At 39.4% G+C, this 25,926-nt stretch overlaps 1 protein-coding gene across 1 annotated transcript in view; it reads left to right on the forward strand.

The window, feature by feature from the left end:
* Positions 1 to 1,916: 1,916 nt before the first annotated feature.
* The window catches only part of LOC121949780 (pleckstrin homology domain-containing family A member 7-like), a 192,272-nt gene continuing 168,262 nt past the window's right edge, over positions 1,917 to 25,926 (forward strand). The window contains exons 1-3 of the mRNA XM_042495539.1: positions 1,917 to 2,014; positions 2,148 to 2,224; positions 2,400 to 2,457. Coding sequence (XP_042351473.1) covers positions 1,932 to 2,014; positions 2,148 to 2,224; positions 2,400 to 2,457 — 218 coding nt within the window. The 5' untranslated portion in view covers positions 1,917 to 1,931. The remainder of the gene's footprint in view (positions 2,015 to 2,147; positions 2,225 to 2,399; positions 2,458 to 25,926) is intronic.

A 25,926-nucleotide genomic window follows, 5' to 3' on the forward strand; every position in this document is an offset into this window, starting at 1 on the left:
CTGGGTGAGTTGCAACGATGGTCAGCATGTTAATCCACCAGTTTGCCCCTATTATCAAATTTTCTTGCTTTTTTATTCATGTTGCCTCACCTAACTACGGCAGTAGCACAGATTTTAGACATGCTGAGACCACAAGTGTAAATCCTCAGGCAGATTCTCACCCCCGTAAGGAATTATTCACCAGCTATCAACTAAATTTTGTGCATATTAACAAGTATATAAAGAAAAAAAAGTGAATTTACCTGTTCATTTAGATTTTCTTTCATTTTTTTTTTTCTATGTAATTGTGATGGGATGCTACTCCCCCCCTAAAAACAAACACATTTAGACTAGAACAGATTCAAATCAGTCTAAAAAGACTGCATGTGCAGTATGTGTTAAAACTATAAATATAGACTCATCTTTATGTCATCATAATTTACTAAATTTGCAGGACTATTACTGAGGAAGTGACCTCTGTGACCTTAATGGTAGCTTCAGCCCCGTCAGTTCACCAAGCGTGTAATGCTTTTAACTGTCACAGAACGATATTGACTGAACTTTATCATCATTTTTGATGATGATAAAGAAAAATGTACTGTCTTATCTTATGATTAGAGTTGTGGTGAAAATGTAAAATCTGTGCATTTGCTGTTGGTGAACATGATTTTCATATTCTGCTGTTGACAAATCTTCATTCACTAAGGGACTGTTCTTTCATTATCGGGGTAGAGGGGAGGATCAGTGGGGTACTACTTTGTTTTTTTTTTTTTTTTGTTTTTTTTTTTAAATATATCATGACCCTCACAAAAGCTATTTTTTCTTGAGCCCCCATGAGTGACTGTGGAAAATGCATGACCCTTCTTCTACCATTAATAACCATATTTTGCAGTTTCTGGCTATGATAAATATTGCGGTTTTGAAGATTTTTAAAGAAAATGTGCCTTTCAAACCCACTTACAGGTTTGAGGATATTTGAAATAAATATATTTAAAGTTGAATATTCTTCCTCTTATCGCAATCAAAAAGCATAATGCTCTCCATAGAGCTTAAAGAATATACATATATATATATACAGTATAGCTAGGACACCTACAGGACTATAGGTTAGCTACCACTGAGGACACAGAATAAAAACAAAACCACACATGCACAAAACACATTCTAAAAATGTTTTAGACTAAATTTAATTGTTTCTAGGCACAAAAACATATGTAATTTAAATAAAAATATTTTCCTGCCGGAATTACATACCTGGTACCAGACTATAAATCAGCTAAATTAAACAGGAAAATATAATTAAACAGTTAGATTAAACTTTTTAATTCCCAAAATATTCAGAACTTTGCACAAAGTTTGGTTGGTGTCTTGTAAAACATATCTTAGGAGGGTGAGATTCTGCCAGGGGATTTGTATTTGTGGCCTCATTGTGTTTAAAATCCTATCCCTAGTTATGTAAGGCTACATGGATAAGAAGCAATAAAATCTGACAATAAGGTGTTTTAACATACTGACCATGTAGTATCAATTTACCCAGTTCAAGTAACTAATCCTGATGCTAACAAAATTATTTAAAGTGCCTTCCCTGTTTTGCACCACCCCCTTTTCATGAATAAATAACGAACACTCCCTAAATTTGCATAAATGATATTAAGATATGACCTCAGTGCTGCAGCCCTGCACGCCACACAGAGCAAAACAGTCACATTTATACGTTTTGGTGGCAATCAATGTGGCAAACGCCGTTTTTAAAAACTGTTACAGTCTGCAACAAATCTTGTCTCTCCTCTGTTCAAGCTCCCGCTCGTGTTTTTCACCTTCAGTTTGTGGTGCTCGGATGTCCGCGCTTCAGAGGCGTCCCTGAAGGCAGCGCCGGCCCTAGCGGTGATCATTGAGCTCCCGGGAGACTCCATGGAGAGGGAATGAGATGAAATAGGACTTCAGACAGGATCATGGCGGCGCCTCTCGGGCGGGACACCTTACCTGAACACTGGTCTTACGGTGTCTGCGGGGACGGCAGGGTCTTCTTCATCAAGTGAGTGGGATAATAAGCGCTTTATCGCACTGTCTCTGCTGGTTTAACGGGAGTTGGCGGGGTCTGCTGTGTTTCCTTCCCGGTGGTGTAACAGGTGTTTTTCTCCTCTCTCGCTCTCTCTGTGTGTCTGCAGCGATGAGGCGCGGACCACCACCTGGCTGCATCCCCGCTCCGGTGAACCGGTAAACTCGGGACACATGATCCGCTCAGGTAGCTAGCTAAGCTAATTCCACTCGGCTGTTTACATTAACCTGTATTCATGTTTGCTTTGCTGTGTTTTTCTCCGCTGCTAACTTCGGTGCTCATGTTTGGGCCCAGCGCGAGGGGAGGGGGGGAGAAAACTTTGAGGTGTTACGAACAACTCTGTCGTTTGGTTTAATTTCAGACCTGCCGCGGGGATGGGAGGAAGGTTTTACGGACGAAGGGGCCAGTTACTTCATAAAGTAAGTGCATTTTGACCACGGTTGCTGCCGCCGTTATTGCTGCGGTCACCTGCGCATTACTTAAAGTTACCTAGCAGCTTAACTAACATGGCTCCTGCCTCTAACTCTGCCTAATTACCGCGGGGACAGAGTGGATTTAAACGGGGGAGTGACTGGGACTTACCTGCTGACCCACTAATGACCCCAGAGCTTTCATTTGCTGCAGACAGCCGCTTTGTGTTGCTCATGTTCTGCCTTATGCCATTTAGGCTGCAAATGTGTTACACTGATGCAAAATGTTTTGGTGCTCTTTAAGCTTATATTCAGAAGTCTACTTTATGGCACTGAGATGTAGTAGTGGAAGAAGTACTAAGGTCTTTTACTTCAGGGATTGTGCTTTATTTGTCAGAGGAGAGGGGTGACTGGGGTCTGCCTTTATTTTTTATAATATTATGACCCTCCCAAATTGCTGCAACTATCCCCACCCAAGCTATGACAGGACATCATGTGCTGGCTACACACTGACCTGGACATATGCCACTAGCACTCAACAAAACAATTTTTGATTAAAAAAATGAAGTTTGGATTAATTCACTTAAAAGGTCAGGACAGTATGACAAAATACTGTTCCTGAAAGAAATACTTTCATACTGCCAAAATGTTTTTTTTTTTTTTATTAAATGCAGCAGCAGATTTGTCTTCGGTTTTCCTGGTGGGGGAGAGAGTCTTACCGAGCATGTGTGTTATTAAAATCATCACTCTAACATGTTTCTGATCAGAGAAATTACAGCTGTTGCAACTGTCTTCGTTCTCCCCTACAAGGTTCCCGCACATCCTTAAAAAGTCTTTTGAGGAATTGAGTTCATTAATCTAAAAATAAGGCCTTAATTGGCACCAAAATGACTTGAATAAATCCTTCAAACATCTTAAAACGCTCAGTCATTTTCTGAGTTGATTTTTTTTTTTTTTTTTGACGTTGTGTTTTCAAAATCTCAAAATAATTGGTAGCGTTTATTTTTTGTGAGCAAATTCCTCTTCTTAAGCTTGTCATGATGGGAATCCAAGCGGTGGAATCTCAAATGCAGAATAAGAAAGAGAAAATTGACCGTCTAGACATATTTCCTACTTCTGTTGGTAAACCAAATAGATACTTTTCTGATTAGATAATATGATTACTGTCCTCCACTCTTAAAAGTTTTTTTTCCCAATCATTTAACATTTGGGAAAATTTTGGTCTTAAAGTTAAGTCCCCGTGGCATTTAAAAAAGTCTAAAAAGACTTAAATATTACTTGTCGTAAGCTGCAGGAACCCTGAAATACGGCCGTTTTAAGTTAGATGTCTCTCTCCATAGCCAAATCAAAAAACGTGACTTTGCCCCCCCAATTCCATAACTAACGAACTGTCCCAAAGTAAAAGTAGCACAACCACCAGTGCACTGAGTGAGTGCTTATAATGATGGAAGTGTGGCTAAAATCTAAAATCAGTGCATTTGCTGTTGTTAAATGGCTCCCTGTAATAACTGCAACAAAGAGGTGAAAAAATTTCAATTTCTCAAACCAAACATTTGATGCCCGGTCTTTGCTGTGTTTGAAGTCAGATCGTTGGAAAGACTGAACATTTTGTGGCTGCTTTGCTTTTCTCTTTGACCTTGATGTTTTATCTCATTGAGGAAAATGACTAATCCCCTGCATTGCAGAGTCAGGGCTGTGATGTTTTGGCGTTGTTTGGCCAATTGCCTGAAAAATAAACCTCCAAATTACAGTGTGGTATACAGCGTGGGCTCCAGTCAAAAGTCACGTAGGAGGAGAAGGTGCGTTTGTGAGTGTAGAGCATCACAAGAACAATACGCATGTGTACGTTGAATTTGTAGTCTGAACTCGGGACTTGTCTCTGGATGTCGTAGACAAAACTTATACTAAACGACTTTTCAAGCAAGGATACTGTCGCAGACAATTTTCCCGTGTCAGTAAGACACGATGAGAGTTTTTCTAGAGTCGTGGCGTGCCCCTCTGATTTTGATGGTTTGGTGTAACGTGGTCATAATACTCAGTCTGAGCTGTCGTAAGTCAGTATTTTTCTTGTCTAGACATTCTGACAAAATCTAACATGTTCTCTATTATCATAACTTCTTAGTCTCATGTAAATACTGATGTTGAGTGACAACAACCAATAGGCAGCGCCACACAGGATGTAACAAACCGGGTAGCCTGTAAACATGGAGGAAACGCCGCAAGAAAAGGAACAAGTACCGGCTCTCTTGTAATGAGGAGACGGAGGAGAAACTGGTGGAGTTCTGGAGAAAAAAAGGGCCGGTATTTCGTTAACCAGGACTTTTTTCAGCACACTGAAATAGTGCAGATAACCAACGTAGGCTTGTAGCAAGTTTGGGAGACAAACTCTAAAATGTTAGAGTTGTAGGCAGAAATTTCTGAATTATAATTGTGCCGAAGTGACAAGAATACTGTCGACATGGTGCCTTTTATCCTGTGTTTCTAGAGTTATGTGTTTGTCCGCAGACGTAAGGAATTATTAAAATATTTTATTTCTTAAAGGGAGTTTGGCGTAATATTTTCCACCAGGAGCAGTATGGGAAATAATCGCAAAAGTAATCTAGTTGTAGTCTAACGTCTAGTCTACCATATACATTTGCACTACTATAACTTTGCAATGTCTATTTTTAATGTGTCATTGTTTGAATTGTACAGTTTTATTTATCTCTTTTTAAATATATGTATATTTATGTCTACTCTCTGTCACAGAGAGTTGAGAGTAACGTAATTTCAATCCTCTGTTTGTCTTGTACATACTGCAGAATTGACAATAAAGCTGACTTTGACTTTGACTTTGAAAAAATGATAGGCATTACTTGCAAAACAATGACTTTTCCCACGTCTGAAAACATGAATGGAGTATTAAATGTTTTTAGGTGTTTGTTTTTTTTTAAATTGCATACAGTAAGGCTCAGCTGCTACTAGAATATGAAATGTTTTTTTTATTACTACCTGAAAAAAGCCCCAAGGAACTGAAGTACATAGGGTGCTGACTTCAATAAATTATCTTGTATTGGTAACTGAAAAGTCTCTCAGCCTCGAGGAAACACAGAAGCAAAAAGATCCCCAGCGTTTAATATTTTTCAGGATGAATTTGAAATCCATGCCTCGACATATCTGCTTGACATACATGTTTTTTTTTCTCTGTGTGGGTTTGTTTGCTAGACTCCTTGGCGGATAATTGATTTCTATGCTTGTTGAATATTCATATAGAGACAGCACATTTTCGAAAGCTTCTGCTAAAGGCCCTCAGTGGGATTTCATGTTTTTATGACTTGTGCAGAGCTATTGTGCAGACAGAGATTTAAGTGCCATTGCAGATGACTGAGGGTAAAGGTCACTTATGTTGCTGGTAATTGCGATTGCTTCAGTACAAACAACAGTTAATCTTTCTTCTTTGGTGACGGCTGTTTTTGATTTTGAGTAAACGCTGTCAGAATTCAGGCTCATTGCAAAATATCTTGTTGTGTTAAATGTTGATTAGAATTAATCAGAGTCGTTCCTGATGTGCTGTCATGGTTTGCAATATGTGTCACTCAGTTTGTGTGTTTGTGTTTTTTTGTTTTTTTTTTTGCTGGCACTCAAAAAATTATCCTGAATGGCATAATTTAAAAACACATGAAACTGGCAATTACTGTGTTTTGAGTCTCTGCTTTTAAATTAAACCTTTCATTTAGGCCACAATTTCACATTTTTTTTAGCCTGAACATATAACTCTAAATATAGTCAGTATTTCTAATTGGTTTTCAAGCTGTTAGCAGGTGGTTGTTGTTCTGTCAGACATCGTGTTATGTTTGGAGGCAAAGCAACTGAATTGTCCCCAAAATATTATATTTAGCCTTGATGCCTTAAAGGTGGACCAACCACAGGTGATGAGCTCATGATACAGCCTTGCTCGGCACTGTATGTTCTTGTAGAGTCCATCCTGTTAATCCACTTCACACTTTGATATCAAGAAATATAGTTTTATTCCTGACCTAACGTGTAACACTGTCCCCCTGGAGATGTCTCAGGTTACTGTATGAATATTACCTGCACTGTTACCTGGTTGGTAGCCAGACTACAGATCTATTATTGATAAACTGGCACCAAATATCTATATTTTTATGAAAACGTGCAAGCTCTCTAAAACTGGTTCCTCTGCCAGTTTGACTTAACAGAGTCACTACTTCATGACTTTTTCTGGCGGAGGTTTTCAAATGAATTAGGGAAATATGAACGGATGTTAACTAACTTGCAATGAAGAGGAAACTCGCAGGGGACAAATGGCAAACAGTGCGGAGTCGGACAGTGAGGGAAAACAAATCAGAAACGCGCTGTCATCTTTCAACTCGAAAGACAACATCGACTTTAACAGCTGGGACAAACGAAATCAAAATACTACGGTTTATGCATGACAGAGATAAAACGATTATTGTGCTGCATTTTGTTTCACAATGAAGATCTCGTTTTGTCTGTTACAAATCCAGTGTTTTTTCAGACCCTCAAGTGACTTTTTCTGACATGAAATTATTCCACGGCGACTGCTGCAGGTACAGACTACTCAGCTCTCGTTAGGTTACGGGATGGGCTCTCATGGTTGGCTGCTGACATTTCATTTACAGCGGCATCACCCAAATATGTTGATTAGCAAGATGAAGCAAAAACACACTGGAAGGCGAGTCCTTCACCCCATACAGCCTCACACTGCAGATTCAGTGAATCTGACACAGTTATGTGTAAATTGCGTAATTCCTGATTTTTGCCTTTTTAAGGCTATTTGTTCCTCTTCAGTATCGTAGCTGATTGTTTTGTAATATATTAAATATTGCAGAATCGCTAAATTGTGATACCATCGTTATTTTGGGCAATGTGTCGTGATAGCATCATGACGTGTCTTACTCTGGCTCCCACTCACACTTGAATAAAGTAGTTTTATCACTGAGTTCAAGTTGTGTTGAGGAAAAATCCTCATTTTCATGTTTACATTTATTTTGCGAACCTTTGACCACGCCACCCAAATGGATACGCATTAAGTTCTGTAGGACAGAGACACTACATTTTGCAGCATCATGTGCTAAAATAATTAATGTTTCACTCAAGTAATTTATTAAGATGATTGGTGCACGATTGGTATTCCAGAGCAATAAAATATAAAACACATGAAAGGATGGAGACTTATGATAAAAGGGTAAAGAGAAAAGATATGAAAGTTAAAATTGATTACTGACTGACTTACAATAAAAAAAAAATAATAGAAAAATCATCATTAAAGTAGCAAAAGTCCAGACAAGAAGTGCAATTATAAAGAGATTATTTAAAATTATTCAAAATCAAATTTAAAAATGAATTTTCTGTCATTACAAACAATGTAAAAAAGAAACCTTTTTTTAACTTTGACTTAAAAGTGGTCAGAGTCGGGGATTGTCTAATATCATCTGGGAGGTTATTCCAGGTTTGTGCTGCATGATACCAAAATGCTGCTTCACCATGCTGTTGTTCCAACTGTTGGGACCGTCAGTAGGCCGGCTCCAGATGTCCCGAGGGTCCCAGAAGCTTCATATGTCACAAACATGTCAGGTATATATTTGGGCACTGAGTCACAGTTATTTATACGCAAGCAGCAAGATTTTGAAGGCAGTTCTCGGAGTGACAGGTAGCCAGCGTAAGGATTTTAGAACCAGAGTAATGTGTCATATTTCCTAGTTTTTTCAGAACTCTAGCAGCAGCAGCATTTTGATTAAGCTGAAGTTGCCAAACAGCTTTCCCATCAAGGAAAAGTGCCAAAAATTTAGGCCTGCAGGTTCAAGCTTCTCAAACATGACGATGTCCTGCCTTTTTTCTCTTTGATATCTCTGAAAATGATGTCTTGAACTACAAATAATAATCATTTTCATGATCATTTACTTGTTTTGTCTGTAAAATGTCACTCAGAGTGAAAAAATCTTATTCGACCAATAGTCCAAACCCAAAAATACTTTGTTTACAATCATGTATGACAAAAAGAAGCATCAAAGTCTCACACTTGAGAAGCTGGAACCAACAAATGTTGGGTACTTTTGCTTACAAATGACTAAATCTATCAGGGTAGTTGCAGATAAATCTACATTGATGAACTGACCAAACATGACGGCTGTTCTTTGAACTGTTGGAAAGACAAAAACAAGCATCCTAGTTAATATGACATACACCATTAGTTATGGAAGAGGGAGTGTAAGAATAGTAAACATTTCTGTATCAAATACAGGTCAAAACTTCAGGTGTAAAGTACAAACTTTTCTTCAGCGAGCAGAGACAAAAGTTTTTTCCTTTTCAGAGTTGGGCATTTGTTTGTTTTCTTTCTCCCTCTCTAAACTTTTAATGTGCTTATGAATGGTATTTCTTCAACAGGAATACCATGATGAAGTAATAACAACCTTGAAGTCCAATATCCTATTCAGATCGCAGGGGGACTATTTATCTAGAGGCCATGTTTATGTAACTGCCCCCCAGGGCTCCACCACTGTCTGTTCTGGAGCCTCTTCTATCAGAAAAACATTTTTTCATGTTTTTATTGTGTGCAAAAAGAAAAACACAGCTCCCTCTGTGTCTCTGCATGTTTTTCATTGTCTTCGGATGCTCACAGAGTTCTTGGCATCGGTTTATTTCGAGACATGAAGTTTAATTCCGACCTCTGAAGTATGTGTTAATGATGTAGTATTTAACAGTGGATTGCTTTTATTTTTCGATTTTAATGCTGTTAAGAGAAAGATCTTGTGTAAATGGATGGACATAGGAAGAGGCAGTTATGTCAGTGGGCAGAACCTGAAACAGTTTGGCGAAGGTCTAATTCGTTCATCTCTCCTCGTCTTCCTGCTGATCTAACCGTGAGGGAGGTGTGTGTGGAGCCAACAGTACGTATCGCGCTTTACTCTAACACAGGATTTATATTTCTGCATAAAATTGATGCCGTACTTATGGTGAAGACTCTGTGAAGACGCATACCACATCCTGTGTACTGGTGTGCACCTCCCCATAAATACTACATACTGCAGCGAAAACTGAAAAGCATTTTGCCCAGTGGAAACTGGGCTTTTATTTACTTTTATTTCAAAGATGAGACACAATAATTGTGAGGACAATAAATCCCTCACAAAATATAATTTTAAGGCTTGAGTGTGATCTGTCCTGGCTTCATGTGAGTTGAGGAAAGTCCACAAGCCTACAGACTAATTTATGCAATGAGATATGTCATAGTCTTGTGCTAGCATGTTGTATATGTGGGGAAAACATGTCGAGTGTAAGACAGTTGTTTTGTTGACAAACCTTGAGAGTTTAAATGGAGCTGATTTTGTAATCTTACAATTTGCTGTTGTTACTGGTGTCATATACATAGAGGGAAACTCTGATGGGCTAATTAATGCAATGCAAAATGTCATAGGCTGGTGTTAATAATGTTAGCATGTTGTCTTTGTACACTTTAAGAAGAACTATTTGTTTTAACTTAAAGAGCTTGTGTCCAAGTTGCCTTAAAAGCTTAAGCTGACAGAATTTAAGAAGACATGTTGAGGTCATTTTGTGATGATTTTGTCTTTTTAAGTTGACATAACTAAGAAGCACTGTAAAAAGATCTGTTATACCTTTAAAATGCTAGCGCTTTGCCTTTAGGTTTATCAGTGATGTGTCGCATTGTATTACATTTGGTGCACTGTGTATAAAAAGGTCTGTATTTTCCAATCCAATCCAAATTTATCAATAAAAGACAATTTAAAGCAACAGTTGACCAAAGTGCTGCACAATCCAAAAATAGCAAAACTAACAAAACAAAGGAAAACACAGACGATACAAAATAAATTAATATTAATAAAAATAAATAATTACAAGTGTTATGTCTGTGACAGAAACCCCACCCAGTATTTTGGAGGTGCAACTGCAGAGCGTAGAGCCAACTTTATTTTAAATCTGCCTGAAGCCTGCCCACTTTTTAGTGGTCCAATCACATGCAGAGGGTTTCCTTTAAATCCCTCTTGTAACTGTACACTATGCAAATAGTCCTTTTCACTGGTAAATTCATCACAGTACAGAAGCTAAAGACGCTCTAACTTCTGTTTCACAACGGCTTAAACTTTGTGTTAACTGATGAATCGTTTTTACACTATTATTAGATACTCAGAAAGGGCAGAAGCCTTTGAGGTAGTCTGAATAACTGAATCCTCATTACATCCTGAGAGCTCGTACTTCCAAAATTTTGCATGTGTTTCAGCAAAATGATCATGATCTAGTGTCTTGATATGCCACCTGAGTGTTATATTGTGACTCCCAGAGCTGGAGATGAGCTCATTGACAATGAAGCAGACATTGTTTGTCAGCCTCTGGCTGTTTTCTTTTTACTTCCCTCTTGTCTGTCCGTGACATTCACACTCAGTTCTTCTTTGCCTGGGCTTGCTGTAATAATCCCCCCTTATGTCCCCGTATGGACAAGTGGGGACGTAAATATAGTTTGTTTGATGACAACCTCCTCCGCTGAGCTAAACCCACTCTCACATCCCTCTCCTCAGAAGTATTACTCAGAGTGTGTAAGACGTTTATTTGTCTGAGTGTTCTGACTCTCTCACTATTTGTGCCCCTCGCTTGTGTTTGCTCACACTCATGCCTACGCACGTGCAAACAGACATGATGTGTGATTCTTTCTTAACCCCCGGGGGGCCCCCAGACGGGTCTTCCTCCTCCCCATCCCGCAGCCACTCCCAGCAGGGGGCTCCCAGTGCAGGGAGGTGGGGGGCAGAGCTGATCAGGTACAGGGAGGGATAAACCTGCTGAAGGAACGTCTGCATGACTGGCTTTACTGACGGGGAATTAAGGAAGGCAGCAGGGAGAGGGAGAAATAATGACACACATACTCACACTCAATGAAAAAAAAAGGGTGAGAGAGCGAGAGATGTCAGTGATGTCTGTCGGTAGTAGAAGACAGCTGGTTTAGTCGTGTTGCCGTCAGACCTGTTCTTAGTCATTATCCTGCAGCTCCACTAATCCAGAGAGGTGTAAGAAACACAGTAACTACCCGGCTGAACCACTGACTCTGTTTGGAAGTACTTTCTGACAGTAGTTACCATTTCATTTAAATTAGATCAGATGTAGTGTTGTCAGCTATTTTAATAACAGAGTAATGGTTTAAGGCATTTCTCAAGCAAATACCAAACATTCTCGGGTTTCCGGCTTTTTAGATTTAAGGATTTGCAGCCTTTTTCTCTTTTATATACTTAATATATTGGGTTCTTCAATATCTTTTTTATTTTTGTGTCAAGTCATCTTAGGTTCTGGGAAATTGTTCTGGGTATTTTTCAAAATGTGTGACATTTTATAGAATAAATGCTTAAACAATCGGAATAGACAAACACATTTGACCAAAAAAAAAAAACAAAAATCTGAACTCAAGGGCATAAACAATTAATCATAAAGAACATCTCTAAACAGAGACAGGAAACTCCACCCAATATGCAACCACCTGTTATAATGTGACTGTGAGTTTGTGTGACACTTGAGCAAACTCCATATTGATTAAGATTGTTGCTGCATCACAAATAGCGCATTATGCACTACATACTCAATATGTGTACCATTGTACACAAACTTTCGTGTAAATAAACAGTAGTATTCGGATGCATTGAGCTGTAATTAAACCTGTTGTAACTCGTTTAGGGTTGTTGTGGGCAGCATGGGTGGAACTGGTCATTAGTTCTTTAGTGATTAGTTAGTGACTAGTTCAGCAGCAGTTTGAATTTTGAGCTGCGGGATGGATAGTTGATCTGTTGATCCTGTCAGAGCTGTTCAGATCGATGGATGAGAGCAGCAGCTGCTGCAGAACGTTTTGATTTAGCCCAATGAACAGTTCAGTTTCAGTTTCAGTGCCCCTGACATTTTGCTGCTCCATCTGTGCCCAGAGTGCACTCTGCGCTTGGAATAACACACAGTATATATATTCCAGTATGGCTCCTAATGAATGGCCCAGCTCAAAAAAAAAAAAAAAAATTAATAGATGGCAGCAGATGTTTTAATTGTGGCAGGCCACCACAGATAAATTAATTTCTGCGAAACCCTGAAAGTGGCTTCTGGTCTAAAAGAAGTAAGTAAAGTCTTTCTTGCATAAAATATTTAACATCAGTAATGTTATGTCATGTATGACCTCAGTGACCACAGATATAAAATCTCTCTTACAGTAATGTCCCGACCAACAACATAAAATGAGGATGTTTCAATATGCATTATAGAATTATAATTAATTATATTGAATATTAGACAATAATGGTGAATCACGTAAGACTGGAGATAAAAAAAAAAAGTAAATCACACCAAGACATATACTTGAAATTTAAAAACAGATATATAGTATATTACATTTCTTAAAATAAATACATAAAATGCAAACACATGATTCTAAAACCAGTAACATTGATCACAATATACCCGTAAAATTCCAACCAAATAAAAGGTTTAAATAGAGACCGCTATTGTAGATTGCCTTGCCTCTGATTCTTTATTAAAATTTTAAGATGGTATTCTTACTCCTATCTGTTCATAATGAATGAAGTGACACTGAATGACTCAGGGGTTTGCAGTTTTGCAGAAATGATGCTCTTGGCAGAAACCTGTAATTGGTTGTGCAGTGATTTGAACACTGCATGATTGGCAGCGTAAGCACAATGATGGTATCACGAAGCCGTGACAAAGAGGCTTATCGCAAAGAAGCTTATGATAATGTCAGGAGTATGGCCTTGCAAGATTTAAACCCTTTAAAGCTCTGTGTTATACTGACTGCAGATACCATCAAGACCACTGAAGACGTTTTTGTCTCGTAATGTTTTCATAAATGTCTTTGTTAAACCTCAAAACAGTTTGCTGAGCAGGTGGGCTTGTCGTCAGCAAAGTGTGGGTTCACTTTTTTTAACAGTGACTCATATTTTCCTCATTTAAACTGCCCAGCACAACCGTAGTTTTGGTTTAACAGACATCTCCATTAATTTCATGAGAGATACAGTAGCTTACTCTCACTCTTTCTTCGTGCACAGTAGGATGACCTTGAATTTACTGTTTCACAAACCTCTCAAACAGCCAATTGGAAGAACCAGAAAATCACAGATGAGTCATAGCAGAAACTATTCCTGTGTCCCTGTAAAGAATCTGACGGATGTGAGCTGAGCGACCTATTGATGGCTATTTTTTAATTTTCAAATTCTAATGCTTGAGATGAACACGACTCTGAATGGACCAAAATATAGATGTTTTTTTTACAGAGATGGCCATGCTGCATTTGAGAGTGGCTACTTTTGAGGTTGTTTGCTCCATATTTCCATCTTGATGGAAAATATTTGTGAACCTGCTGATAAAACTGATAGATCGTATTAAAGGCGTAAGAACATAGGGTAGGTTTGTGCTCGCCGTCTAACGCTCTTTGTCCTCAGTTGAAAAAGAGGCTTTGTTTTGCCGTGGAGCCATGGCTAAACCAAAGAACCAACAGTTCCCTGGCAGACAAATAAAGGCTGGAAGAGAAAGCTCAGTCAACAATAGCTTCTCTGTTGTTTTCATTGGTTGAAGGTGCTAACCAGTCTCTGTGTTTGCTTTCGGAACAGCAGGAAAGTTAAAGATTATTTCTTGTAAATGTCAGCCCAAGGACAGTGTTTATATCCAGTCTTGTCTTCACTGGCTGTATCCCCTACTTAATGATGTTCCCTCTAGATATTTGTTTCCAACACCTGCTTCACTACCTAAGGCTCGCTTCAGCAACATATGCTGGGATTATATTAAGTGCTTTCTTTAACATGTTTTTGCCTCTTTGACTGTTATTCAGTAGACTTTAGATTATGAGGCTAAATTACTAACTTCCAGAGGTGTTGGAGGTAAGTCATTTCCTCCTCTGTGTTTTGTCACACACACACACACACATCAAAGCTTTATATTACACTGTATGTATTTGTAAGAGCTTGGCAGAAACAATGCCAGAATGTCCTTTTTATTGAATTTGTCTGTACCATTGATAACCAGAGGCATTATGTTTTCGGGTTGTCCGTCGGCCCTTCCATCTGTCCGTCTGTACACGATATCTCAAAAATGCCGTGAGGGAATTTCTTCAAATTTGGCATCCACCTGGACTCAAAGATTAACTGATTAAAATTTGGTGGTCAAAAATCAAGGTTAATGTGACATCACAAAACATTTTGGGCCATAACCTGAGAATTCATATGCTAAATATGACAAAATTCCACGGACATGTCTGATGGGACATAATGATGTGATGACATTTATATCCAAAGTGATATAATGACATTTTATTTAGGTCAAAGGTCATCACAAAGGCCAACCTCACCGTTTAATGATATTATTTTGTCAAAGCACTTTTCTGGCCATTATTTAGCATCATATCTTAGAAACAGCAGGGGAGATATTTGGTCAGATACTGAATTGGTGACACTAATCTTGGGTGTCCACCTTGAAACTGTGCTGATTGTTGCCGGGGAAAGATGTGTGTGAAGTATCCATGTTTTCACAGACATGGATGTAAACTGTTAGTGCAGCTTGACTGGTGCACGCACGACCACAAGGAGGTAATTATAGTTTTAAACTGATCAAATGTGACTTGATAGAGTTTGAAGGTTGTCACCTGCTGCATGGCTGGAATGTCAGGTACGCTTAATGTAACACACTTCACTTGTTGAGGCAAACTCAGAAATCACAGCTGTGTATTGATTCTTTTATAGCTTGTGCTTTGGCTTGATAGAATAATTTCACCACAGTTTGGTCTGCATAAAGCCAAAAGAGTAAACACTCTCTGCAGGAATGTCAGCTCTTGAGTGGATTGAATATTTGATGTTTGTTTGCCTCTGAAGGTGAGAGAAAGTTTTTGGAAGATGAGGGCTTTTTTTGTAGCGAATGACTTTGGAAATAAGATGAGAACATTTTCATCAAATCTAGGAAGCTTCGCAAGAGATAGCATCTGCTGAGGCAGCTTCTGTCTCACTTACTCTTTCCCTGTTTTTTTACACAGTTTTGGTCAGTCATGTTCCTTCACTCTTACTCTGCTGTTTTAGACCTCTCGCTGTACCTTCACCTCTCAACCTCCACTTCTTTTCTCATGTATTCTTCTGTTTTTCTCTGAGAGGTCAAGAGGCTGTGAGACAGCTGCAGAGTCTTCTAATCTGCTCTGAAAGCCATGACTTCAAGTTGCAGATCAGTCATGGACTTTAATGCAAATACACCAGAAGTGAAAAGCTTTGCACAACACTTCTTTGGTCCTCCGTGCTTTATTCACTAAATGTTTTTTGGCTGACTTGCAGCCCTGATTAAGGTTGGCACAAAACACTTCTCTCTGGCTAACCGAGAGAAGTGTTTTGTGCCGTTTAAACATGTCACTCTGGACTTCGGCAACCTCTGATGGTCATTTTTCCTGATCTTTTGATGAAGTTTACCCTAAATGTTATTGAAAAATAACAAATCCGCATTTATTTTCTGTGCTCAAAATTGCCTTGATGTGTGAGGCAGACATTGTAACCAAAAACAGCCAGGTTTTTCATAACAAGATTGCAGAAGTAGGGTGAAATCGATTTGTTTTTCAGGTGGCTGAGAATCTGATTTTAGGGGTATATTAATGTTTTAGAAGTACCGGTAAAGTTTTGAAAAAAGTTTCTGATCTAAAAAGCGTAGAAAAAGAACCCATTTGAATTTAAAGCTGTGAGCTGCAGCTGCAGGTACTGAGGAGGGACGTCAGGTAAGGAGAGAGATGAGAGCAGTGAGTCAGTGTTTTCAGTGACTCACTCTATTCATACTGAAACCCTACAGGGATTTAGTCTGCATCACCACCAGTTAATGATTTATCATCAGCTCAATGTGCGTGTGTGCTTAGACACATTTTTCAATTATTGGTTCATCATACTAGATAAACTCAGATAAAAGAGAGACTGCTCGATCCAAGGTAACACAGTATCTCTCTCATTATTCAACACTTAATCTTAAAAAAATAACTATGGCATGTATTTCATGTATACTTTAAAATAGGGCTACAGTTAGTTTTTTTGCAGCTGTTGGATGGTGGGCAAGACGGCTTCTGTTTCCGCATCGGTTTCTGCGGGATGTCAGCAGCCTACAGTGAAAGAAGAGGTAAAAAAAAAAAAGACTCAATTGCAATGCACTGCTTGAAGGAGCTGACAGGATCACATTTTACTCCAGTTGTTACTTGTATGATTTCCTGTGAGAAATCAATATTCAATAGATCAACACAGTTATTGTTTTCCAAGTAGTGACAAGGTGTTTAGTTTACATGCAATACAATGGGAGAATGGCACACTATTATACGCATGGTGTTTGTGAGTGTAAGGGTTCTGTAGTGTTTGATGGTGCTCTCTATAAAAAAGTACTCACTATAAAAGTACAAAACAGGAAAGAGACAAAGCATTTCTTCAGATTGTCTAACTGTTCCTTTAAGAGGGAATTAATGCAGGTTTTTTTTATTATTGGCAAATGAATCTCCTCTATCCCTCTCCCGGTTTCTAAGCCCACTTGGACACGATTAATCTCTCTCTAAGTAGGTGTGGTGATTATTAAGCTGTTGGTTAATTTCTGTCTCATGGACTGATGGTTGTGTCAGTGACTTTGCCTCTTAACCACAATTAATTTCTTAACTGATCAGCTGCTTTTTGTCAGCTGGGTGTGGTACTTAAAAGACGGTTCACCCTAAAATCAAAAATACATAATTTTCCTCTCACCTGTTGTGCTTTTATTCTATCTAGTTTGTTTTGGTGTGAGTTGCAGAGTGTTGGAGAGAGCAGCATTGGAGATCTTTGCCTTTGAAAATTTAATGGAATTAGATGGCACTCAGCTCGCAGTGCTAAAAGCACTAAAAAAAAAAAAAAAAAGAAAGGAAAAACTGAATAGCAATGTCTCTTTCCAGAAATTACTCAAGATAATCTACAGACCTTATTATGAGCAGTTTTATGTAGGAACTAGGGATGTAAATTTCAGTTTATTTTGCTTTTCATAGCCTGATGCCCATTGCCTGGTAATAAAAAAAAATATTAAAGACTATTTGCGGCACAAAATTTAGTAACTTTTTCATTATTGATAAATAGCACTAAAGGTAAGAGGAAGATTATTGTTTTGGTGTGTACTGTCCCTTTAAAGTGCAGTTGGTTAGTATGCATTTCAGCTTGTTTGTAGTTGATGTAGGTGTATTCAATGTTTAGGTTTTGCCTTTTGAAGTGGAAACGTACTGATATAAAAGCATTAGAGGAGGCTTTTTCTAACCTGACTCCTGTAATAATTCTCTACACTTCTTCGGAGCCATGAGAATTTGTTCTGACTTTCAAATGATCCTCTGCACACACTGACATTCACATCAAGCAACATTTTTCCTAACCATGCACCTCTGAGCAGCTGATAATTCATCACTGTCATTGCGTTATTCTTCTAATCCGCTTCAAACTAATGTTTTATTTTTGGAGTCATCTCTCCCTCTTGTCTTGCTCTTCTTCTTCCTTTCTGTGCGCTGTGTTGTGGGGTCATTTCAGCACAAGTGTTTTTGTGTGTGTGTTCAATACCATCTTTGAAGTAAGTCTGAAAATGGATGTCTTGAATATTTAACCTTGCCTCGAGGCTACTGTATTAATCCACAGCCTCTCACAGAGGATCTGAGTACAACACAGATCTGTCAGGCTGATATGTGGTTTATCAAGAAGCTCTGTGGGAATATGACGGAATCGGAAGTGCAGACAAAGCAGGGTGACGGACTGCATGTAAAATTGCTGTGCAGTTATCTGTTTGCTCTTTTAATGAACAAATAGTTGAACAGAAGCTGTTGTTTGGCGATACACAAATAGACACTCAGATCCAGAAAGCTAATCAGAAAATGATTAAGAACCCTCCAGCTTTATCTGAGAATGCATTATGAAAAAGACACACAGCAAAATTATTTATGTGCATATGAACAGTTTCAAAATGACAACTCAATAAGTCAAAGTGACCAAACGTCCTTGTCTTAATCACTGTTTAATAGTGCAGAGATCAAAACCTCAGTGGCTTCTTTCTCTCATATAAAACAGAAATTTAAAAAAGTCAGGACCGTTAAAGTATTTATGAAAGTCAAATTTCCATGAAAAATTGTACCTTATGAATAAATGTCACTCCTGCGCATCCCGTCAAAGAGAGGTTTCTCACTCACACCATCAAAATGTCAACCACATCATCAAAAATGCAGATTTCTCAGTGTTTCTCTTGATAAAGTGGGAACAGCTGTCACTGATTTCCTGCATGTTAAGGGAGAAAGCCGAGTTATACATGTTGTTTCCGCTCACTGTACTTCACCAAAGTTATTTTACATTTTAGAGAACATTAACCACACTCTGCTTCCTGTTTGTGCGCTTTAAATGTTTGACATTGAAAAACAGGATTGTGACTGTAATTTTCAAAATTCTAAAAGGAGACTTATTGTGTTCATGAGCATGAAGCACAAATATGAGGACATGAAAGGATGGAGGTTTTTTTTTTTTTAAATAGATTTACCCCCCATGTATACACCTGCCCTTCTGCCTGTTGGGTTACTATGGTTACACCTGTCACCAAACAGCACATCAATTTTTTTTTTTACTTTATTTTGAATCCTGATTCCCTCCGACATCGTCTCTGAAACTTTTGGTCGCTTCAGGGTGTAATTAAGCACGTCATTTCTTTTAAAATTTAAATTCGGCTGCTGCTGCTGACAATAATAATGGCTGATGGGACATGAAGTTCAACAGAAGTCCAAAGTATACTGATGAAGAAATTCAAAAATTGGCTTAAACACATCAGTCTGCATACGTCAAGACAAAAGGTGTAATATATTTGTGCTGCAGTGTTGACGTCAATTTGTAGGCCAAAGCGAAAGTTAGCTTTACCGTTGTTTCCTCGTCAACAAGCCTATAGGATTTTTTCATTGAATTTCGGATTATTCCAGACAATACCCTCCGCGGCAAACAAACGTTTGACACATGTTTTCTTCAGCGGGATAATCTTCACAAGTGAACTCCACTTTTTTGATTTTTAGAATATCTGCAGTTGCCAGAAAGGCGTTTTAAATGATTCTGGGAAAGCTATTACAGGGTGGAAACATTGAGAGCTTTTTGTGACACCGGCTAAAAAAAACCTTCATGGCTATGTCCTGTTATGAGATTGCAATCGTCAGAAAGTTACTGTTAAGTGTTTGGGTATCCTGAGGATGAATAATGATAATGTTGACATCACTGGCAATTCCTCAATGCTTGTCCTTTTAGGTTCTGTCAGCTGTCCATCCTGCTTACATGCCTTTAACTTCACATCATTTCATTTCGTCTGCGTATGCTAGTGGGAGATTCTTCACAGCAGAGGCGGCTTGTAGCTTTGGATAGGGAAGTAGAGGGAGAAGCCAGGTGTGCTGTGGAAGTGACTTTGTCTGAGGCAGCATTCTGGCCATTTCTCCCATATTTTGCAATCATTTGCTGAAATAATTGACATTGCTATAAATGTGTGCATTAATTTCCTGTGTAATGCAAGCTTTGTGAGAATTGGTGAAATTTTGCATGCTGAAGTCAAAGACCTGTTGTGTATTGCTCTATTGCCGTTGCCAGTTTACATGTTTTTTTTATATGTGAGATAGCCTTTGAAAATCCAGCATATGACTTCGTCTTTGAAGCCGAAGAGGACATAACAAAATATAGCCCCAGGTCGGATGATCTTTGATTGAGTGAATTTCTTGAGGGTATATAGCATATGCCAATTTCTCTTACATTGCGGCTATGAAATGAAACCTCTGATGAGTCCTCTGTATGTTATGTTTTTTTCCTTCCAGCCAAGTGTCTATTCAGCCTCACTTCCTAAGGGATTAAAGTCACCTCCTCTTTGCACACCATTGGCTGCTCCCTTACATTCTCTGTTTTTCCTCCGTTCTTTCATTTTTCCCCGGTTCAGTTTCCCCCTTTTTATCTGGCTCTCAAAATAGCAGTTGCGCAACACTTGTGAATACAAGTCACACTATGAACGATGAGCATGAGGCAGACTCACAGTTCATGAAGGAAGCGTGGCAGTAAACAAATCAATGTGATTTAGGCAATCAAAGCATGGATAAATCAAAAATGTCAAAAATACATATCAAGAAACAGGATAGTGTCATCAGTTCATATAACCACAAAATAGGCAGTAAGTTAAAGGTTTACTATGCAGAACTTTTCTTAAAAACAATGTTTAGACTTATACTGAAGTAATATCTCTTAGTCATCACTTATGACCCTCTAGAAGTGTGTGGCGGTGCATTTTTCTGCAGGGACGCAGCCCTCTGCATGTATTTTCTTATTTTCTTCTTACAGGACTTCCCACACATTCATTCATTGGTGCTGGCCTGCCTTAATTAAAACATCTGCTGCCATGAAGGGAATTTCTTTTTTTGAAGCCGGGCTGTTCATTCTGCACATTCTCAGAGTGCGGAGCATACTCTGGGCACTGATGAAGTAGCAGAACGTTAGGCGCAGTAAAAGTGAAATTTAAGTGTTCATTGTACTGGGTCTTTAAGTTTGAATTCACTTGCTGCACTTGCTGGTACTCTCATCCGCTGATGTGATCCGCTGTGAACCGATAGGCCGATCAATTATCCACCTTGCGAGTCACAAACTGCTGCCGAGTTAAAAACGGAACTTGACGGGAGCTCCGCCTGTGCTGCGTTGACGGACCTGCAAAACCCTCCGACCTGGGGTGTCCGGTGGCTCAGTAAATAAAGCAGGCGCTCCACGTAGGAAGGCAGTGTCCTTGCCGCAGTGGCCGTGGCTCATGGCCCTGCCATTTCAGACTTGTACATTGGCGTACCAGATAACAATAATATTTGATGTTCTCCATCAAATATAATGGCAGCACATGATATACTAATAAAACAAAACATTTCAGTTATGGAAAAATGCCTGGAATGTAGAGCCTACAAATGGAAACACGGACCACAGGCTTTCTGCACTCATTGGATTTCTTCACATGATGGGCCCACATGTCTCCACAGCATCGGACCAGCGTGTCTCCACATGGTTGTTGTCCGTGCACCAAAAGAAAAGCTTGGGATCGGAAAGTGCGGGGGGGGTCCATCTGTGTTCCACACTGAGCAAAAGAGGCCAGACACAAAGGAGGGATTGAGGGACACAGATGCAAACAGCGAGTGAGAGAAACAACAAGATGGTTGATACAATGTTGATGGCTCTTAAAGTCTGGCTGGTCGTGGGAGACAGTAACACTTCTGTTAGTGTGAGGAGGAGGGCGAGGCTGCCAGGGCCAGGCCACCAAAACATTAGCAATGCAGCTTGGAAAGAGAGAGAGAGAGAGAGAGAGAGAGAAAGAGATCATGTGAGGAGCACTGGGGAGGTCGGAGACGGAGAGGATAAGGGAAGAAAGGGTGACACTGGTTGGGACGATGGCAAGCAATGGACTGAGTGATGAGTATGAAGAGAAAAGTCTGCAACAGTGAGAGAGAGCTTCGACACATCTTCCATTATCGGGTTTGCTCTTGTCCTTCTCAGTGACTTTTTATTCTCTTAAATGTAAAATTTTAGAAGGAAGAAAAATTGAAAAAATAAGCAGCGGAAGGATTTAGACACTGTGGTAGACATCCACAAGAGATGAAGATCTGTTTAAAAGGAGCTAAATCAAAAGTGCCAGCAACTACAATTGAGGTGTCAGAGAGATTAGGTCTCTAACCAGCCAGCAAAGCAGTCCTTTGTTGTGGAAGGATGGGTACCTGTTGCAGCCGTGACCCCACACGGGAGGCCGGTCACGAGCTGGTTAACATCAAACGTCACACGTCCTGGCCAGCAACGACCAAGGTGGTCACTAAACTTGACGATCATGAATTCTCTACATGGGATCTGACATGTGACGCAAGGTAAGCCTGTGATGAAATATTACATCTTTACCCGGCTGAGCCCCCCCCCCCCGTGGAGGCATAGTGACGGCGTGATCCCAGGCAGAGATTCTTTATGGTGGCGGGGGTTTCCTGTGCTGTGCCTGAGGAGCATGAAGTGGATCACAGCTCGTTACCCTCTTTGTTTCCGGGAGAAACACGGCTCCCTCTGGTACAGTACATCGCCCTGCCGGCACGTCATAAAACAAGTTGTGTGTGGCGTAGTTTGTCAGCTTTATGAGATTGTAACGGGACATGAGAGACGTAAAAGTAGACACACACACACACACACACACACACACACACACTGTGCAAGTTGTGGGTGTGTCTGTTAGTGAGGGCTCTGAATGTACACAACTGAAAATACACACACCCAAAAGCACACACACACTGTGCATCAGTAGTGGCTGTGTCTGGCACCATGAGGTTGTACTGTAAACACACACAAACGTACACACACCGATCCCCAGCTGAATGCAAACATAAGATTAATGCAGCTTGACAAGAGCTGTATGACAGCTTTAGTGGCATGCTCAGCACTTTCCTCAGCCTCACTCAGCTGGTCAGATCATAAAGAAGGTGGATTGCCTCCTGCTGTGGGACAAGGGCAAGGCTGAGGAAACAGAGCTGACAGAGGAGGACGTATTGTCCTAGAAATTATAGACTGTTACGACATTAATCTTCCATTGTATTGTAGACACAGATGTGACTTTATCCCTAAATCCTGACAGGACTTGTCATCAGTTTGGCCCAAACCCAAAATATTTGCTACTGTTTTAAGCGCTTGGATATCTGAACATAAGCTTTTCTTGAAACAGCCCAGTTGCCAGAAAGAAATATTTGCATTATACGTTTCTGCAAACCACAAATATAATATATATGCACAATTCGTACATAGCATATTGACGTCTTTAAAGTGACATCATATATAAGCTGTCATTGGAAGGTGGAGGGGATGGGTCTTAAAGACAGATGCTGTTTTCTTAATAATGTCAGAAGAACATCAATGCCAAATGAAATCTTAGAAACTGAATATCCACATGTTCCCTCAGAACCAATTTGAATTTCATGAGTTCTCTGTGAAGATTTACATCAAACAGAAGTACCACTGTTTTACATATTGAGAGCTGAACATGGTAAATATATAGGCTACGCTGAGAAGCTAAGCATACCAGCCGGCATGATGACCTTACTTGGTTTATTTATTCTTAATCACACAGTGGCTGGAAATGAAAGTGTGGTAGAGAGCTGCTGCACAGCAGCAAGAAATGTTTTCTTTTTTTCTCTAGAAATGAAAGCTAAATTAATGTAAATTCTCTCTAAGAAAAACATGTTGTGGAGTGGATGTTGGTTCATTATTCAAAAGCAGGTTGTAAATGACTGCCAAATAAAAATATCTGATAAAAGTAGGAACTTTTTGGAGCTTGAAATGACACCAATCGCTCATTTCTACATTTCTGAATCCAACACATTTTTAATGTGCTTTTGTGACTAAAATCACCACATATATTTTTTTTAACATTGAAGTCTAGATGGTACCACAAAAGTCTGGCTTTTTCCACATTATGCCATACTATGTGCTGTTGTTAGTATCTCAGCTGTAGAGTAAGGTTTGGATAAAATTACAGGAATAGCTAAATCCAACAAATTTATACTGCAAAATTGCTCAAATTTAACAGAGAGCAGGGAGGACATTTTTAGGTGAGGAAACAGTGGAAACAATTTCACACAGCGTTATAATCTATGTGTGGAGGTAGCTGACGATTAGGGCCAACTTTACTTTTTCTTTTTCTGTTTGTGTGTCTCTGTCCCTTTGTATCATGCTGTGTCCCCTGTCTCAATCCTGAGTTTTCTGTGTGACCGTGGACGTAGTGCAGGCCAAACTCTTAGTGAGTTTGTGGAGTTTGAGTTGCGGGTTGGATAACTGATCAATCCATCCAGTCAGAGCTGATCAGATTGATGGATGGAAGGAGCAGCTGCTTGCAGAGGTGAATGAATGCTTTTAGATGCATCATAATGAACGCTGAAGTTTCACTATCACTGTGCCTGTCATTCTGCTGCTCCGTCTGTTTGAGAGCACGCTCTGCCCTCCGAGAGTGTGATGCAGTTAACCGAACGCTAAATGTATTTTCATAGTGCTCCTAATGAAAAGTCCAGCTCCAAAACTAAAAATAACATGTGGCGGCAGATGTCGTTGTTGTGGGCTGCTACAAATAAATGAATGTGTGGAAAATTCTGGGAATTTTTCCCAATGCTTAATAAACACATGACAACTCTGGTGTTACTCAATAGAACAGACATTTAAAGAAAAAAAAAAAGAAGAAATTTGTCAGTGATGCTCAACATTTATAGAGCGCTGTATTATGTTACTGCTTATCGAAACTGAACATTTCCTACTGCTGCAGCTTCACATTAATAGCTTTTAACTGTTTAAACACAAGTTGACCTTCATTATGAAGTGGTCACAGGAAATGGAATATGTTTTTGTGGCATTAGCACCACTGATATTATCCATCATGCCCATCATCCATCAAAAATTTGTCTATGAAACAAGACTGAAACAGTCACATCTGGCATTTGTTGACAGCACATCAGTTTGAACTATTGCAGGGAGCAATGGAACAAGGAGAAGCATATTCAAGAGTACTCAACTGTTGCTGTATAATATACAGTAAAAACACACACTAACCTAATTTACATTGTAGGTGTTCAGCTGACAGACCTTAAACTCGGTCAGCAGTCCTTGAAATTACAACAGGATTAGTAATTAAAAATATATGATCCAGTGATCTGCCTGTCACTGCTTTTAGGTTCTCTGATTTCATTGTGAAAATGCAAAATATTAGGGTAAAACAGCAGCTCTGAGCGTATTATAAGACAGCCACTGCCGACACAGCAGAACAAGATGTTTGACACTGGAAACACTTTGTTCTCTGTGCGTGTCTCTGTGCACCGTTGGTGGGAGTAGCTCTCTGGAGGCGTCTAATTCTGTCAGCTTTAATGTCTGTCATGGGCGGAGGGCTGTTGCTTTTGTATCTGGAGATGTAGTCAATTATTCAGGAGTAGGATTTATCTACTTAATGCTGTCTTGATGTGACACCGTTGATTACCACAGAATCAAAATGGGAAGGACTTGCCTTTTGAATCCTCACATTCCCCCACCCTAAATGCCCTTTTGTAAAGCTCTGTGACTCACCCGCAGTAATAATATTGATTTAATCATGACAGAAATGGGAAGCGGTTGTCACTAAGTCTCCATGAGGGGTTTAACCTGGATAGATGTCAGATCTGTTTATGCACTCACTGCGGCGTCTCAACAAAGTCCCTACTGTATGCTGCGTGCGTGGGTGCTGGTAAATTCCTGTGGAAGATCAAAACCTCACTGATTCAGTCTCTAATTTCTTGTAAGGCAAATTTATTTTTCTAACTCAGTCACAGAAAGAGAATTCAGTGATATTCGTACTGCATAAAAGACGTTAAATGCAGGGTAAGACTTTCAAAAGGTAAATTTAAATGGATAAAAGAAATAAAACAAGGTGACTCCACTGAGAAAT

The sequence above is a fragment of the Plectropomus leopardus genome, chromosome 11 (assembly GCF_008729295.1).
Source record: "Plectropomus leopardus isolate mb chromosome 11, YSFRI_Pleo_2.0, whole genome shotgun sequence".
Classification (NCBI taxonomy): domain Eukaryota; kingdom Metazoa; phylum Chordata; class Actinopteri; order Perciformes; family Serranidae; genus Plectropomus; species Plectropomus leopardus.